Genomic DNA, 18,241 nt, shown 5'->3' with positions numbered 1-18,241 from the left:
TCTGAAATTCAAATTTTACTGGGCATCCTGTATTTTGTCTGGCAGCCCCACCAAGAGAGGGGTCTCAGCTGGTAGTAAGAAAGGTGGGACAGGGACTCAGACCCGTTGGGTCTGGAAATGCAGCCTGGGGTGTTGGCTGGAGAAGAGGACTAAAATCTTGAGGGTTTATGAATCTCAAAGAAAAGACACACAAAGAAAAGACACACACACACTCTGTCTCTTCAGGGCACGTGGTGCCTCAGGGCCACCGCTAGCCTATATAATGTCTTTGGTGAAATTTTAAAAGGCATCCTTTCCTCAAGACACTACTTCCATCTGTTGTAAAATAATGGAACCGTGCCGATGATGTGCCTGTCTGACACTTTACTGCCATCTGCTGGAAAGGTGTAGTAAATATTAAAATCGCTGATGTCTGTCATGTGAATGGTGTCCCTTTAATGTGGCACCCAGTCCTTTGGGTCTCTTACTTGTGGGCCAGGGCCTGGTTATCCAGGCTGCCCTGGGGCCACGGGGCTGGGGAAGCATGGCATCCAGAGCCCTGTGTCATCCACACCTGCCAGGTAAAGGAATCAGCCACCACCCATATCCCTGCTGCTGGGCAGACTGCTGGCCTGGCCATGCCAAGCCCAAATATGGAGGCTAGGCAGGGCTGCTACTGCCGCTGCCCAGGCATCAGGGCTGAAGCCTGCCAAGCCTGCAGAGTAAGCCAGCTCTGGCAATGGAGAGGGACGGAGCAGGAAGGGACGAGGAGGGAGAGTGGAATAGACAGAAAGAGGGAGGATGGTGTGGGGAGGGAGGGCTGGCTCAGTATCTGCCCTGCAGGCAGGGGCTATGCAGTGCCAGCGGTTCTCATGTTCAGAGCTCAACTGCTTGGAGAGCTGCACCCCACTTGGGGAGTGCTGCCCCATCTGCCGGCCCGGTGACCTGCCCTGTCCTGCCCTGCCCTGCCCTGCCATCCCTTCAACCCCAAGGGTCCAGTACCTACTTGGGGTCACGCCTTCCCTCAAGTGATGTCCACCCACCCTGCTCCCTGGTAACCCACTTGTCATCCTGCCAACCTTCACAGGCTGTGAGTATGAGGGGCAGCTTTATGAGGAGGGGAGCACCTTCCTATCCAGTTCCAACCCTTGTCTGCAGTGCACCTGCCTGGTGAGTCCACCTGTCCCCTCGGCCTAGGCCCTGCTCCTCCCTGGATACCTGCCCTGCCACTCCTCCAGCCCCCTCACATGCCTCGCAAGAGCTGGAGCCAGCTAGGCTCTCACTCCATCTCTGCCCTGTGTCCCCCTTCTCTGAGGGTGCCCAACACCCACCCACCCTGCCCTCTGCGGGAGCCAGATCAGAAGCCTCACAGCCACTGGTGCATTACAGAGGAGCCGAGCTCGCTGTATGTCCCTGAAGTGCCCGCCCAGCCCCTGCCCACAGCCAGTCCTGAGGCCTGGGCACTGCTGCCCGACCTGCCAAGGTGAGAGCCCCTGGCGCTTCCCTGGTAGAGCCACAGGTAGGCTATCGTGCCATTTCTTGAATTCCAGAACCCACCTTGCTGGCTTCCGGTGGGTTTGGTCCATGGGGGAGCTGGAATGCCTGAGCTCAAATTCTGCCATTGCCATCTAGGGCTTGTGTGACTCTCTACCGCAAGTTCCCCATGTGTAAGGTGCAGATAATGATATTCCATACCTCATTGTGCTGCTTAATAAATGCTTGCTTTCTACTTTGTGCTCCCCAATCATTAGACATGGGGTCAGCCCTCAGGGATGACCACTAGAGTGTGACACTGAGTCAAACACTAATGCAAAATCCTGTACCAGTCAAGGGCAGGAATAGAAGCAGGTACCAGCCACTGTGCGGATTCAGAGGAAGGAGACCCTATCCAGCCTGGGCACAGGAGGGAAAGCGGCCTGGAGGCAGCTGGTCCCCAGGTGGCCCTTAAGGATAGAGAGCAGTTAGCTTGGTGAAGGGCTGACGAAGGCAGTGAACCTCCCAGGAAGTGGGGAGAAATCAAGCACAGGTGTGGCCCTGACACTCAGGGTGGGTGTGTGATGTTGGCTGGGAAGGTGCGAGAGGTGACGAGGGGCCGGAGATAGGTGGGGCACATGGGTGTGGCCATGCTCTGTCCAGGGAAGACCAGAAAGGGTGGGCTAAGGAGCTGAGGCCTCACCCTGCCTGGGGCACTGGGAGCCACTGGGGAATCTAGGCAGAGATCTGACCCCATCTAGTCTTGGCTCAGGAGAGAGCCCTCAGACGGCATGTAGACAAGGAGGGCGGGCAGGCTGAGGCTGGGGTCTAGGCCAGCTCCTACCAGACCTCCCTCTGCTCACCCCCTCAACCCTAGGCTGCACAGAAGGTGGCTCTCACTGGGAACACGGCCAAGAGTGGACCACACCGGGGGACCCCTGCCGAATCTGCCAGTGCCTGGTGAGTCCTGAGGCTGCTCCTGGTCTGTCCCCTTCCCTGCCCTCAGGCCCACTGTATTCTTTCCCTCATTCCATGGAATACTTCGCAGAGGTGTTGAAAGGGAACCCAGTGGAGAAGACCTAGGCACTGTCTGCTGGGGGCTGGGCAGAGCTCATCTGCGTGCTCAGCTCTGAGCCCAATAGGTGCTCAGCCCGGGTTACTGAATGAACTCAAGGAGCTCACAGGCTGGAGGAGGAGACTGGGCAGGATATGGCGGGCAGCAAAAGCTCCAGGGCGGGAGAATCACAGTTTGACTTGAGACATCTAGAACTGTGCTGTCCAATTTATAGCCACTACTACATGTGGCTACCCAGCCCTTGACGTGTGGCCAGGTCCAAAATGAGATGTGCCATAAGTGTAAAATATATGCTGGATTTCAAAGACCTACTATGAAATAGAGGAATGTAAAATAGTAATCTATTATATGTTGATTACATGTTGAAATAACAGTTTGGATATATTGGGTCAAATGAAATATGTTTTTAAAACTTAATTTCATCTGTTTTGTCTTCATGGTGGGGGCAGTGTTTACTTACGCCTCAAAGGGCAAGTAGGGTTTGAGCAGGGAAAATGAGGGGAAGGTACCCCAGATATAAGGAATAGCCTAGGGGAGGTAGGAACATGTAAGCCATGATGGCCAGGTGGGCAGCTGAGGAGGGCTGTGTTTCATGGGAGCTTCCTGACAGCCTGCTAAGTACTAAGGACTCTGTGCAAAGGCTACAGGGCACCCAACCCCAATGCAATTGTTACAGGAAAGGGGTCCCAATCCAGACCCCAAAAGAGGGTTCTTGAAACTCGCGCAAGAAAGAATTCTGGGCAAGTCTACAGAGTAAGGTGAAAGCAAGTTTATTAAGAAAGTAGAGGAATAAAAGAACGGCTACTCCATAGACAGAGCAGCCCTGAGGGCTGCTGGTTGCCCATTTTTATGGTTATTTCTTGATGATATGCTAAACAAGAAGGGATTATTCATGCCTCCCCTTTTTAGACCATGTAGGGTAACTTCCTGACATTGCCATGGCATTTGTAAACTATCATGGTGCTGGTGGGAGTATAGCAGTGAGGACGACCAGAGGTCACTCTCGTCGCCATCTTGTTTTGGTGGGTTTTGGCTGACTTCTTTACTACAACCTGTCTTATCAGCAAGGTCTTTATGACCTATATTTTGTGCCGACCTCCTATCTCATCCTGTAACTTAGAATGCCTAACCATCTGTGAATGCAGCCCAGTAGATCTCAGCCTCATTTTACCCAGCTCCTATTTAAGATGGAGTTGCTCCGGTTCACATGCCTCTGACATTTTCCCCCTCCCTTTTATAAGAGAACCCTTAATCCTAAGGGGTGCAAAGGGACAAAGATCCATCTGTAATTTCTTCAGGCTGAATAGGGGCAATGACATTCCTGCCTAACTATTAGGGTCTCTCTCTCTTGTGTTCAGGGTAGAGAGGTGCTTAATCAGAAAGCATCAGTATGGCAAGGGCCATTCATAACTCCGAGTTCTGACAAAAGTTGATATCTGGAAGATTAATAAATGTTTAATTTAAGAAAATGTTGAGTAAGCTTATCCTTATTCCTACCCAAAGAGTACAACAGAAACATATTCCACAAGAGTAAAGCAAAATCAGTGAAATTATCTCAAGTAAACTAAATTAGAAGGTTTTCCATGAACTGGACAACTGTTGGAACCAAGCTGATATGGGATTGCTAGATGATTCCAGTACATGCCTAGAATTAGAATATTGACTCCAGATTTTTACATAACCCATCCTTTTTGTTTCTTTTCTGCAGCAGCCAGAGATCTCTGGTTGGGTCACAGGAACAAGCAGTCAGTCTAAATTGCAAAAACAAACTTAAAAACAACTGCCAAGACTAGAATTTAATAACAAGTATACCATAGTTCTTGAAATATAATATTTCTCTCTCCAGTTTCCCATTTTTACTAAAGACTAATCATGGTAACACTGATTTGCCTTATTATATTTGGCCTGATTATTTGTATAAAGTGTGGCAAGAATAATTATTTTTTATATAAGCTCTTTGAAATTGGCTTTGATGGAACTCTGTTCCATAAAGAATCTCAGATAGGATTATTTTTGAGCCAAGCCTTGCCATGGGTTTGTACCTATGAGTTGAGTAAATTCCTCTCCTCTTGAGGTTCCAAGATAACTTGGGGCTCCTGGGCCTGTTAGAAAGTGACATTCTTTACTTACCACAGGTCAGAAACCCTGTACAGGCACTGTGTAGGCAAGGTATGAGGCCAGTTTCCCCAAGGGGCGTTTATGGGCTCTACAACTCAAGTTTGATTCCTTAAGGGAAAGTATGCCATTCCAGTCAAAGCCTTGGTAAAATAGCCAGTTTCTCCAATTGTGTCCTGTTACAAAAGAAAACAGATTTTTGTTGCATGCATGCAAATAGCTATATTGCCATAAATTAAGAATACTCACAAATAGTTTCCAAATTCTGGATAAATTAGGTAGAAAGAAAGAAATATGCTTCAAATTTTGTTCACAGGAGTATACTTTACTCAATTGCCAAAAGCTGTAAATAGCTCAAAAAAAGTTTTTTTTTACTATGAAAAATAAAACAAAGGATCAGCAATGTTTTGAACAAAAAGTCAAATAGATTATGTCAGAGTCCATGCAGTTAACTTCTGTTTGACATTCATGAACATTTCAGCTCTCTATGAGAGTTCTGAAAGTTTTTTCATCTATTCTGATATCACAGTCTCCAAAGTTATCAGAAAGCCTGCATCTAAGTGCACCTGTTGAAGTTCTATAGTTGATTGTAAAACCACCTTTTAAAGAGGGTTAAAACAAGATAACAATTGTTTGTGGATGGTAAAAAGTTTTAGGACAGCCACTATAAAAGCTACAATTGACAAGAAAATTTGGTTACTCTTGTGGCATATAATAAAAAGAAAATTTGGTTACTCTTGTGGCATATAATAATTTCACATAACAATTACAATTATTAATAACATACACTGTCATATCAGCATTATAGGAGTTTCTTATAATTTTGGAACATATAACACATTTATATAAACACAGCCATAAGAAAACCAAATACCATTTCATATTTGACAGTACTTCCTATATGACTTTTATACCAAATCAGCCAAATGTCACTGTTGCATGGGTGCATTATTGCTGTCAAACTCAATTCTTAATAAAACCTTATAGACAAATATTTCTTAATCAGTTTGACTATAAGGTAAGATTTTCATAAATGTTTTATAACCCTTTACAAATTTTTGTTAAAGAGCAGATTACAAGCAGGTTTTGCTTTAAGAAAAACCTGTTGCACTTTTATTCCAATGCTCAATTTACAGAAAAACTGGATAATACCCCTTTAACCTTAATCAATATGTTCACACACAATTTATTTTACAAGATTAATTTTTCACAAACCTTCCACAACTTGCTCAAACCTTCAGCTTTATTCTGTCTAACTTAAAACAATCTTTTAACCCTCTAAATTTAGGCAATAAATCCATATTCCCACGACTTTTTATAATCCTTTACCAAAAGTACATTCTACTTTTCTTATATACCTTGCATGTAGAACTATTTTTTCAGTAGTCTCAATCACATGTTACAATGGTAACCCTTAGCAACTTTTACTTTTGGTGAAAACCTTGGTAAATTCAGGATTTTAACTATGTACTAGGTGTGGAACCTAGCCTAGGACACACCAGGCAGAAGTGTAGATAAGGTATGACTTTTTCCAGCATAACTAGGGGATGTGGCAAATTCCACATGTCCCAGGACTTACCTAACTGTAAAGCAGGCAAGTTGTATAGTTAAGAGTCATAGTGTGGCTGGGTGCTGTGGCTTACACCTGTAATCCCTGCACTTTGGGAGGCCACAGTGGGCAGATCACTTGAGGTCAGTGGTTTGAGACCAGCCTGGGCAACATGGTGAAACCCCATCTCTACTAAAAATACAAAAATTAGCTGGGCATGCTGGTGCATGCCTATAATTCCACCTACTCAGGAAGCTGAGGCAGGAGACTGGCTTGAGCCCAGGAGGTGGAGGTTGCAGTGAGCCAAGATCCCACCATTGCACTCTAGCCTGGGTGACAGAGTGAGACTGTCTCAAAAAAAAAAAAACAGAAAGAAAAAAAAAGAGTCATAGCGGCATTTTATGAAACTTTTAGGAGGCCTAACACCCTTTAAATTGTACAACATTTATTGCATAAATTCCCTTTCACGAATTCTTTCATGACTTACACAGACGATCTATAATATGCTTGGAACTTTCTGACTTGTCTTAAACATTCCTCTCTTTAAACAACCAGTCATTTTACTTTAGAACACGAGTTTACCATACAAGATCCTTTCTTATATAAAATCTATTTGCTTTATAACCTTTTTTGCATAGCTAGGAGACATGGCTAATTCCACATGTCCCCAGGCCTTATCTAGAATCTAAAGCTCCAAAGTAAATTGGATAATTTTCAAAAGTCAAAGAAGCAGTTTATGACCTTAAAGCATTTAGCAAATCTAATATCTGACCTGCATAATTTAGACCAAATGTTTAAATATTTGAAGATATTTTTATTTTATCAATAATCTTTAAAACTGTGCTTATTTCCCAAAGATTACTTAAGTCACATGAACTAAAAGGCATTAGACTTTTTACTTTTCTGACAAAATATTTAAGCTCTTATTATTATTAAACCAATTAGTTAAAGCTCTTTTCTATATAAACATCACATACACCACACATATAAATACACAGACAAAAGAAGATAAAGGGCTCATCCTCTAAGTTGTGAATTGAACCCTGAACCCAAGTCACCATTGTGATGGCAGAGACCAAGAGAGAGTACTGCCATGTGGTTACAAGGTCAAGCTCCCAAGGACATACAAGACAAGAGGGAAACCTTATCCAGTTTTTTTTCAGGGACCTGCAGCAAAGTTTGTAACTGACCAGTTTGCTGGGTTGTCTTGAAAAGCAACTTCACCAGATTCACTATAGCTTAAGACTAGCTCACACATTCTTTTTTTCCATTAATCAAAACTTTGCAGAGGAAATAAACGGTGATTTTTACCATTCATTCAACCAACTTGCAGTGAAGGGCAAAGGGGGAAGCATTGCCTGAGGCAGAGTGGGAAAGGTGAAGTGCTCAGGGAGGCCAGAGAAAGACCCACCTGTTGCTCAAAAGTTTGGGTGGCCGCGTATCAGTAGTGAAGGGATTTTTTTTTTTCTTTTTTTTTGAGATGGAGTCTTGCTCTGTCACCAGGCTGGAGTGAAATGGCATGATCTCAGCTCACTGCAACTTCTGCCTCCTGGTTTCAAGTGATTCTCCTGCCTCAGTCTCCCGAGTAGCTGGGACTACAGGCGTGTGCCACCACGCCCAGCTAATTTTTTTTTTTTTTTTTTTTTTTTTTTTNTGTGGCTCACTGCAACCTCTGCCTCCTGGCTTTAAGTGACTCTCCTGCCTCAGCCTCCCAAGTAGCTGGGATTACAGGCACCTGCCACCACGCCCAGCTAATTTTTTGTATTTTTAGTAGAGATGGAGTTCCACTATGTTGGCCAGGCTGGTCTCAATCTCCTGACCTCATGATCCTCCCACTTCAGCCTCCCAAAGTGCTGGGATTGCAGGCATGAGCCACCGCGCCCGGCCAATTTCTGTATTTTTAGTAGAAACAGTTTCACCATGTTGGCCAGGATGGTCTCAATCTCTTGACCTCATGATCTGCCCTCCTTGGCCTCCCAAAGTGCTGGGATTACAGGCGTGAGCCACAGCGCCGGGCCACGAAGGGATCTTTTTTGGCAGTCCTATCAGCTCTTAAGTTTTCCCTTTTAGCGAGGAAAAAACTCCTCATGTCCCACGATCCTGTATTTGCCTAATCCTGTCACCCACAGCCGTCAGCTGTGAGTACAAGACAGATTAATCCCAAGAGAATAGCAGTTAACATCCTGTAGTGCCAAACCCATTCTTAACTGGGAGAGACTTTACCCAGAGGGGCCTCTAATCGTTTAAATCTTAGAACAGACTCTAACCCTCCTGAGTTGGGCCTCTATCCCAAGGCCCATCAAGTGTCCATGCCTTTTATTAAGAGAGGCCTCTAACTCCCCTAAGTGGGGCCTCTGACCCAATCCCATTCTTTCCCTGGGTATATGCACCCCACTGGTGCAGCCTATTTAGAAGGTCGGGGGATTTCTTCAGTATTGTTCCTTCCATGGCTCATCAGAAAGATGTTACCAGATCCCATCACTTACCAAAATTAGCCTGTGGGTCGGGGGTAACTGCACTATCATCCCTTCAGTGGTCGCCAGAAAGATGTTACAGGAAAGGGGTCCTGATCCAGACCCCAAGAGAGGGTTCTTGGATCTTGCACAAGAAAAAATTCAGGGCAAGTCTATAGAGCAAAGTGAAAGCAAGTTTATTAGGAAAGTAAAGGAGTAAAAGAATGGCTACTCCATAGACAGAGCAGCCCTGAGGGCTGCCAGTTGCCCATTTTTATGGTTCTTTCTTGATGATATGCTTAGCAGGGGGTGGATTATTCATGACGCTCCCTTCTAGACCATGTAGGGTAACTTCCTGCCATTGCCATGGCATTTGTAAACTGTCATGGTGCCGACGAGAGTGTAGCAGTGAGGACGACCAGAGGTCACTCTCATTGCCATCTTGGTTTTGGTGGGTTTTGGCTGCAACCTGTTTTATCAGCAAGGTCTTTATGATCTGTAGTTTGTGCCGTCCTCCTATGTCATCCTGTGACTTAGAATGCCTAACCATCTGGGAATGCAGCCCACTAGGTCTCAGCCTCATTTCACCTAGCCCCTATTCAAGATGGAGTTGCTGTGGTTCAAACTCCTTTGACACAACCATATCCTCCCTCTCCCCACCCATGAGAAGTCATTGGCTGCTCAGACCCTGACGGAGCTGGAGGCAGTGGGCCCAGGGATGTGGGTGTGAATTCAAGGCATGGGGTCTTTTGGAGTCAGGCCGTTGGGGAGTGGCAGCAGTCACCATGCTAAGTACCAGCTTCTAGAGGTAGGCGCCACACCAGATCCCTTGTTTCCTTTGATCCCACAACAAGCCTATGAGAACAGGACTATTATTGTCCATTTTTTTTCAGATGAGTAAACTGAGTCACAGAGAGCTTAAGTGACATGCCAGTTTGTGTATCCGTATGAGTTTCTTGGGCTGCTGTAACAAAGTGCCACTTACTAGGTGTCTTGAACAATGTAAATATATTGTCTCTCAGTTCTGGAGGCCAGAAGTGTGAGACCAAGGTGTGGGAGGGTTGGTTCCTTCTGGGACTGTGAGGAGGAATCTGCTTCAGCCTCTGTCCTGGCTTCTGGTGGTTCGCTGGCGATCACTGGCATTCCTTGGCTTCTGCAGCACCTGAACCTCTGCCTTCTCTTTTCCATATCGTTCTCCCTGTGTGTGTATGTGTGTGTGTGTGTCTGTGTGTAAATTTCCCCTTTTTAGAGGGATACTGCCTGGCACAGTGACTCACGCCTGTAAACCCAGCACTTTGGAAGACCAAGGCATGTGGATCACCTGAGGCCAGGAGTTTGAGACCAGCCTGGCTAACATGGTGAAACCCCGTCTGTGCTAAAAGTATAAAAAATTAGCAGGGCATGGGGGTGCGTGCCTGTAATCCCAGCTACGCGGGAGGCTGAGGCAGGAGAATCGCTTGAACTCAGGGGATAGAGGTTGCAGTGAGCTGAGATCACACCATTGCATTCCATCCTGGGCAACAAGAGTGAAACTCTGTCTCAACTTACAACCTGTAAACCTGCAACTTGTTTTATCAGCAAGGTCTTTTTCACCATCTCAAAAAAAAAAAAAAGATACTAGTTATATTGGATTAGAGACCCACCCTGATCCAGTATGACCTCATCTTAACTAATTACGTCTGCAATGACCCTGTTTCCAAATAATGTAACAGGCTCAGGTACTGGGGTGCGGAGTTCAACATATGGATTTGGGGATGGGGCCACACAATTCAATCCATAACAACATCTAATAAGTGGATAGCGGGGATTCTAATGCCATTTCCTCCTCTCAGTTGAGCCCTGACAGCCCCTTCCCCTATTCATTCTCCCCACCAGGAGGGTCACATCCAGTGCCGCCAGCGAGAATGTGCCAGCCTGTGTCCGTACCCAGCCCGGCCCCTCCCAGGCACCTGCTGCCCTGTGTGTGATGGTGAGTCGGTGGGTAGGGCAGGGACCTGACCACGGGGGGCAACCTGGAGAAAGCTGATGGGTGGCCCTGCTCGGGAGCCCATGGAGGCCAGGAGAGGGCAGGGAGGGGCCCCGGAGGAACATCTAAGGCCCCCCTTCCCAACAGGCTGTTTCCTAAACGGGCGGGAGCACCGCAGCGGGGAGCCTGTGGGCTCAGGGGACCCCTGCTCGCACTGCCGCTGCGCTGTGAGTGTGGCTGCCTGGCAGGGAGGGCCTGGCTCCCGGGCCTGCCTCTGGTGTCCTGACCAGGCCCTGTTGGCAGAACGGGAGTGTCCAGTGTGAGCCTCTGCCCTGCCCGCCGGTGCCCTGCAGACACCCAGGCAAGATCCCTGGGCAGTGCTGCCCTGTCTGCGATGGTGAGTGGGGGCCGGAGTCACTGCAGGAGGGGCAGCCTTGGCCACAGAGAGGCTCCAGGTGTGGGGGATTTGCTTCTCTTGGACCTAAGCCCCTGTTACCCTGTTCCCAAAGTGAGTCCTCACCACACCTTCTCATGACAAACTGGCACCATGCTGGGGCCTGCGCTTCTGTGGCATAGCTGTGGGGGGCGGGGGGCTGCTGGCAGGGCACCCTGGAGAACTCTGCTGGGTCTTCTTTGTCTGGGTGGGGGTTGGACGTCTTGGGGTGATGTGAAGCTTCCCGTCTGCTTCCAGTCCTATTACCCCACGCCCCTGTCATCCCATCCAGGCTGTGAGTACCAGGGACACCAGTATCAGAGCCAGGAGACCTTCAGACTCCAAGAGCGGGGCCTCTGTGTCCGCTGCTCCTGCCAGGTAGGCGGTTCCTCCGCTCACACCCAGATCTGCCTCATTCCTTCAGGGTGTCTCACCTACTTCCCTCCTAGGCTGGCGAGGTCTCCTGTGAGGAGCAGGAGTGCCCAGTCACTCCCTGTGCCCTGCCTGCCTCTGGTCGCCAGCTCTGCCCAGGTGTGTGTGAGAAGGGGAGGAGCAGCTGCTACGGGCGCTGCCTCCGGGGGCTGCAAATGGAGGGTGCTCCTTCCCTGGATGGCGTACGGGTTGCTACATCCACTAGCCATTCTACAGTGTCAGTGGGGATGGTGAAGCTGGGGTCCCTGTGTCCTGGGAAGGACAGGGATGAGTGGGAGGTGTGCAGGCTGCCATGTGACAGCCCCCTTACTACAGCCTGTGTGCTGGATGGAGAGGAGTTTGCTGAGGGAGTCCAGTGGGAGCCTGATGGTCGGCCCTGCACCACCTGCGTCTGTCAAGATGGGGTACCGAAGTGCGGGGCTGCGCTCTGTCCCCCAGCCCCCTGCCAGCACCCCACCCAGCCCCCTGGTGAGTGCCTGGGCTGATCCTGGCTTTCTTCCCCTGCATTACCCAGCTCACCCTGACCAGCCTGCCCCACCCAGGTGCCTGCTGCCCCAGCTGTGACAGCTGCACCTACCATGGCCAAGTGTATGCCAATGGGCAGAACTTCACGGATGCAGACAGCCCTTGCCATGTCTGCCGCTGCCAGGTAGCTGCCCAGCCTTGCTGCTGCCCTGCTGAGCCCCTCCTGGGCGTGCCCCCATTGCTCTCTCCCCTGCTGTCTCCCAGGATGGAACTGTGACATGCTCCTTGGTTGACTGCCCTCTCACGACCTGTGCCAGGCCCCAGAGTGGACCGGGCCAGTGTTGCCCCAGGTGCCCAGGTATGTGGGCACTCACTGTGCCTGAGGGGATCAGGGCCCCAGAGGCTGCTGTCCCACAGTCCCATGGACCCAACAGATACCTTAGAAAGCATTGGCCTTCTGAATTGTTTCAGTCCTGTTTCAGAGCTTAGAACTCTCTGGAACTCAGGGGGTGTGTGTGGGTGGGAGGGAGAGTAGAGATTTGTTTATTCCTGCCTGTACCTACACCACCCTCCCCTCCCATGCTGCATTTCCTCTTTTACTAACTACTGTCCCCCACCACCACTCTAGAGCCCCCACTCCCCAGCCCCCAGGTATCTACCTGGATAACACAGGTTCATGAGCAGACACTTGAGCCTGCCACATAGGAGGCCGGGTGCTGGGATGCATGGGACATGTCCCTGCCCGCATAGAGTCTGTGTGAGGGCGTGTGTCAAACACAGGTACACACGTGTGTAAGCACTCCCCTTCTTCCCCTCAGAGACACACATCTGCCTGCAGGTGAATGATCCCCAGTGCACATGCACACACACGTGTGTGCTCAGAATGATACACACGCCTGCACACATGTGCACATGGCCACTTCCTCCTCTTCCCTATCGAGTCAGCTTCCAAGTGGGCACTTGGGCAGCGGCTCCGGACTCCAGGGCTGGAGGGGCTGTCAGGCTTTGCCCTCATACCTGCCCCCACTGTCCACTGCCTAGACTGCATCCTGGAAGAAGAGGTGTTTGTGGACGGTGAGAGCTTCTCCCACCCCCGAGACCCCTGCCAGGAGTGCCGATGCCAGGAAGGCCATGCCCGCTGCCAGCCTCGCGCCTGCCTCAGGGCCCCCTGTGCCCACCCGCTGCCTGGGACCTGCTGCCGGAACGACTGCAGCGGTGAGCTGGGCGAGTCGGGGCGACCTTCTGGGATGATGTGGCCCTGGGAAGGCAGCAAGCCCTGGGGGAGTCGCCGTCTCCCAGGCTATAGCCGCTCCCTCCCACAGGCTGTGCCTTTGGCGGTAAAGAGTATGCCAGCGGAGCGGACTTCCCCCACCCCTCTGACCCCTGCCGTCTGTGTCGCTGTCTGGTGAGTCTGCATCTGGGTGGGAGGAACCCAGGGGAGTGGAGGCGGGACTTGCGGAGGCCAGGAGAGGCCCGCCCAGGTGGGAGGGGTGGGACCTGGTGGCACCTGGTGGCAACTGGATGGGAGGGGTCTCCTCGGCCTCCCCCAACTAACCCACCGACCCGTGGTGCGTCTATCGGTCCGTAGAGCGGCAACGTGCAGTGCCTGACCCGCCGCTGCTCGCCGCTGCCCTGTCCAGAGCCTGTCCTGCTGCCGGGAGACTGCTGCCCACAGTGCCCGGGTAGGGGCCGCATCCCTCGGCTGCTCCTCCCCCGACGTCCCCTCGGAGGTCTGTTCCTGGGCCCCTTTGACTCGCGCTCTCGCCGCAGCCCCCCCGGCCCCCGCCGGCTGCCCACGGCCCGGCGCGGCCCCCGCCCGCCACCAGGAGTACTTCTCCCCGCCCGGCGATCCCTGCCTCCGCTGCCTCTGCCTCGACGGCTCCGTGTCCTGCCATCGGCTGCCTTGCCCGCCTGCGCCCTGCGCGCACCCGCGCCAGGGTCCTTGCTGCCCCTCCTGCGACGGTAACGCCCTGGCGGCGCCCCTCCCGGCCACCAGCGTCCTGCAGCCCCGTCCCGGCCCGCCCCGGCCCACCCCGCCCCGGAGCGCCCTGCCCAGTCCACCTCCTCCAGGCCCGCTCCGCCCATCTCGTTAGGAATGTAATGTCCGGTCAGCAAGGCCTGGGAGCCAACCCGCACGGCCCCCATCCCCCACGGCCCCCAGCCTCTGCCCTTCTCCCCAGGCTGCCTGTACCAGGGGAAGGAGTTTGCCAGCGGGGAGCGCTTCCCATCGACCACTGCCGCCTGCCACCTCTGCCTTTGCTGGGAGGGCAGCGTGAGCTGCGAGCCCAAGGCATGTGCCCCTGCACTGTGCCCCTTCCCTGCCAGGGGCGACTGCTGCCCTGACTGTGATGGTGAGGGTCAGGGGATAGGGAACTGCGGGGGTGGGATGGGGGGACCAGAGGGCTGGGTCCGCATAATCTTTACTGCCCCAGGGTGGATCTAAAATATTTATTACAGTAAGAAAAAGCCCTGAGGCTGGGAGCCTAGCTCAAGCCTGTGACCCCAACAATTTGGGAGGCTGAGGCAGGAGGATCGCTTGAGCCCAGAGGTTCAAGACCACCTTGGCAACATAGAGAGATCTTGTCTCTACACAAAAAATTTTAAATCAGTTGGTTGCGGTGGCTCTTGTACTACTTGGGAGGCTGAGGTGGGAGGATTGCCCAGGGGTTTGAGGCTACAGTGAGCCATGTTTTCGCCACTGCACTCCAGGCTGGGTGACAGAGTGAGACCTTGGCCAAAAAAAAAAAGCCTGAGACAAAAGCCTGGATCTTCTCCTGCCTCTGTTGCTATTTGGTGCGTGGTCTTAGGCAAGTTACATAACCTCTGGGCCTAAATTTGGCTCTTGTAAAAAGACCGAGTCCCCCAGTCCTCCTGTCCTCCCTCACTCTTGTGCAATCTTGGCAGTTTTGGCCAGTCGCCCTCTACCGACTGTAATTTTGTTTACTACGTGCCTTCCGATTAACTCACTTATTAATTTAAATTGATTTAGAAAGGAGTTTTATATCATACTGTAAGTGGAAAAGTAGACTTGCCAGGACCACATTACCATAAAAATGAATACAATTAAAATGATAATGTTGTTAAATCCTAGTCAGATACTTTTGCCCACCAAGGCTTTGAGCCTGAAATTCACCCTCTCTTTTTTAAAAAGGGAGGTGAGCAAATGGCAGAGGTGCCAAAGGCAGGCTGCCACCACCCTGGGACCCCACCCCCTCCTGGATTCATCAGTGGGCTTGGAAGAGTGTGGGAAAGGTGCTACCTTGGGTTCGCACCACCTGAGTGAGCTGGGGCTACTCCCAGCTCTCCAGGTTGGAAAACTGGTGCCTCTGGCAGTGGCCTGCTGAGTATTTAACCCTGGGGCAGCAGATTCCTTGTGGGTGTTTTTCTACAAGTTAAATAGGAAAGTTTTTTGCAGGACAAAGGGGAGAAAGTTTGCCGTTTGGCCAATCCAAACCCCGAATCCCTCACGACTGCTTTGCTCCCTGGGCTTGGACTGTGACCCCTACCCCCTACTCTAGATCTTTGAGATCTTGGACGCGTAACAGGCCCAAGCTCAGAGCCTACGACTGCTATGCTCTGATCCCTTTCTGTCCCTCCCCTCGGCCTCTCTGTCTTTTCTCTGAAAGGCTGTGAGTACCTGGGGGAGTCCTACCTGAGTAACCAGGAGTTCCCAGATCCCCGAGAACCCTGCAACCTGTGTACCTGCCTTGGAGGCTTCGTGACCTGCGGCCGCCGGCCCTGTGAACCCCCGGGCTGCAGCCACCCATTCATCCCCTCTGGGCACTGCTGCCCGACCTGCCAGGGTAGGGCCACACCTGCCCTTCCATTGGCCCTGCTGGGGTTCCCAGGAGTGCCTCTCTCACCAATTCCGCTTTCTTCCCAGCCCTCCCACTGCCTGTCTCTCCACCATACTTTCCTCTCACTCTCTGACTCCCTCACCTTTGATAGAGGTCCCGAGCAGGGCTGTGTGTTTGTGTGTATGTGTGGCTCTGTGTATGTGTGGCTGTGTGTGTGTGTTTGTGTGTGTCTGTATGTGTGTGTGCGTCTGGCTGTGTGTGTGGCTCTGCGAGTGTGGCTCTGTGTGTGTGTGGCTCTGTGGGTATGTGTGTGGCCATGTGTGGCTGTGAGTGTGGCTGTGTGTGTTTCTCTATGTGTGTGTGGCTGTGTGTGTGTATGTATGTGTCACTGTGTGTGTGTATGTGTGTATCTGTGTGTGGCTGTGTATGTGTTGCCCTGTGTGTTTGGGTGTGTGTGTATGTGTGTGTGTGTGTGTTGCTCTGTGTGGGTGTATCTGTGTATGTGTGTGTGTTGCTCTGTGTGTGTGACCGTGTGTGTATGTGTGTCTGTGTATATGTGTGTGGCTGTATGTGTGTCTGTGTGTGTGGCTATGTGTGTGTTTGTGTATGTATGACTGTGTGTATATGTGTGTTTGTGTGGCTGTGTATGTGTGTGGCCCTGTGTGTGTGTGTGTATATGGCTGTAGCTGTGTATGTGGGGGTGTGTGTGTGTCTGTATTTGTGTCTATGTGTGTGTGGGGGGGCTGTGTGTGTATGTGTGTGTGTGGGTGTGTGTGTGCCTGTGTGTGGGTGTGTGTATGTGGGGGGGCCATCTCTGTATGTGTGTGGGTGTGTGCGCATCTGTGTGTGTATGTGGGGGTGTGTGTGGCCATGTGTGTGTGGTTGTATGTGTATGTGTCTGTGTGTGTGTGGCTCTGTGTGTAAGTGTCTGTGTGCCTGTGTGTATCTGGATATGTGTGTGTGTGTGTGTGTATGTGTATGTGTCTATATGGGTATATGTGTGTATGTGGGTGGGTGTATGTGGGTGGGTGGCTGTGTGCGTATGTGTGGAGGGGGAGGGGCTGTGTGTGTGTGTGTGACAGTGGCAGTTCCGTTGATGGCAACTCTTCTGTTGCACTCCCCCCTGCTGTGTGTATGTGTGTATGTGTGTGTGTGTCTGCATATGTGTGTGTGTATGTGGTTGTGGGTGTGGCTGTGTATGTGGGTGTGTATATGTGTGTGTGTGGCTGTGTATGTGTGGAGGGCGAGGGGCTGCGCGCATGTGTGTGTGACAGTGGCGGTTCCGTTGATGGCAACTCTTCTGTTGCACTCCCCCCTGCTGTGTGTATGTGTGTATGTGTGTGTGTGTCTGCGTAGGTGTGTGTGCATGTGTGTGTGGGTGTGGCTGTGTGTGTATCTGGGTGTGTGTGTGTGGCTGTGGTTGTGGGTGTGGCTGTGTGTGTATCTGGGTATGTGTATGTATGTGGGTATGTGTATGTGTGTGTGTGTATGTGGTTGTGGGTGTGGCTGTGTATGTATCTTGGTGTATGTGTGTGTGTGGCTGTGGTTGTGGGTGTGGCTGTGTGTGTACCTGGGTATGTGTATGTATGTGGGTATGTGTATGTGTGTGTGTGGCTGTGGCTGTGGGTGTGGCTGTGTGCGTATGCGTGGAGGGGGAAGGAGCTGTGTGTGTGTGACAGTGGCAGTTCTGTTGATGGCAGCTCTTCTGGTGCACTCCCCGCTGCTGTGTGTGTATGTGTGTGTGGGGAGGAGCTGTGTGTGTGTGTGTGACAGTGGAGGCTCTGTTGATGGCAGCTCTTCTGTTGGACTCCCCACTCTGCCAGGATGCCACTACCATGGCGTCACTGCTGCCTCCGGAGAGACCCTTCCTGACCCACTTGACCCTGCCTGTTCCCTCTGCACCTGCCAGGTGAGGCAGCCCCTTTGGGACTTTGGTCACCTTTCCTCCCTTGATCCTCTTCTCCGGCCAGGAAGAGGCTGTCTCCTCCTCTCAGGTGGCAAGGGCTACACTCTGCCCTTGACATCTCATGGGACAGGACTGGGCTCAGGTCTCCCGGGCCAAGGGAGGGTGTTTGGGCCCCTGCAGGCTCAGTAGGGTCTCCAGCCCTGGGGAAATGTGCAGCCCAGTTGAGGGTATGATGGGCCTCTCTCCCCTAGGAAGGTTCCATGCGCTGCCAGAAGAAGCCATGTCCCCCAGCTCTCTGCCCCCGCCCCTCTCCAGGCCCCTGCTTCTGCCCTGTTTGCCACAGTGAGCTGCCTTCCTCGTGCCCGGCCCCCACGCCCTTCCCCACCTCTGCCTCTCCCTTCCCTTCCTGCCAGGCCTAAGGTTGGGCTGAGCAGGGCAGGGTGGTGCAGGACAGGGTAGTACAGGCCCTCCACCCAGGAGGTATGTCCCCCACAGGCTGCGTCTCTCAGGGCCGGGAGCACCAGGATGGGGAGGAGTTTGAGGGAGCAGCAGGCAGCTGTGAATGGTGTCGCTGTCAGGTATAGCAGGAGGTGGGAGG

The 18,241-nt window shown here is 51.6% G+C and overlaps 1 protein-coding gene across 2 annotated transcripts in view; it reads left to right on the top strand.

The window, feature by feature from the left end:
- Window positions 1-18,241, top strand: part of KCP (kielin/chordin-like protein) — a 33,955-nt gene that overhangs the window by 5,822 nt on the left and 9,892 nt on the right. Inside the window, exons 5-23 of one of the 2 annotated variants that reach the window (XM_025379366.1) lie at window positions 823-910; window positions 2,330-2,412; window positions 10,520-10,613; window positions 10,758-10,837; window positions 10,914-11,007; window positions 11,336-11,421; window positions 11,493-11,574; window positions 11,791-11,943; window positions 12,018-12,124; window positions 12,205-12,298; window positions 12,982-13,155; window positions 13,263-13,345; window positions 13,529-13,622; window positions 13,711-13,902; window positions 14,121-14,291; window positions 15,567-15,743; window positions 17,561-17,646; window positions 17,895-17,985; window positions 18,139-18,221. In XM_025379366.1, the coding sequence (XP_025235151.1) occupies window positions 823-910; window positions 2,330-2,412; window positions 10,520-10,613; window positions 10,758-10,837; window positions 10,914-11,007; window positions 11,336-11,421; window positions 11,493-11,574; window positions 11,791-11,943; window positions 12,018-12,124; window positions 12,205-12,298; window positions 12,982-13,155; window positions 13,263-13,345; window positions 13,529-13,622; window positions 13,711-13,902; window positions 14,121-14,291; window positions 15,567-15,743; window positions 17,561-17,646; window positions 17,895-17,985; window positions 18,139-18,221 (2,112 nt within the window). Of the gene's footprint in view, window positions 1-822; window positions 911-1,066; window positions 1,150-1,368; window positions 1,463-2,329; window positions 2,413-10,519; window positions 10,614-10,757; window positions 10,838-10,913; window positions 11,008-11,335; window positions 11,422-11,492; window positions 11,575-11,790; window positions 11,944-12,017; window positions 12,125-12,204; window positions 12,299-12,981; window positions 13,156-13,262; window positions 13,346-13,528; window positions 13,623-13,710; window positions 13,903-14,120; window positions 14,674-15,566; window positions 15,744-17,560; window positions 17,647-17,894; window positions 17,986-18,138; window positions 18,222-18,241 lie in introns of those variants that run through there. The other variant, XM_025379367.1, reaches the window with a different exon arrangement.

This window comes from Theropithecus gelada, chromosome 3, assembly GCF_003255815.1.
Source record: "Theropithecus gelada isolate Dixy chromosome 3, Tgel_1.0, whole genome shotgun sequence".
Taxonomy (NCBI): domain Eukaryota; kingdom Metazoa; phylum Chordata; class Mammalia; order Primates; family Cercopithecidae; genus Theropithecus; species Theropithecus gelada.
The sequence above is the reverse complement of the archived record's forward strand: the minus strand, read 5'-3'. Positions and strand labels throughout refer to the sequence as shown.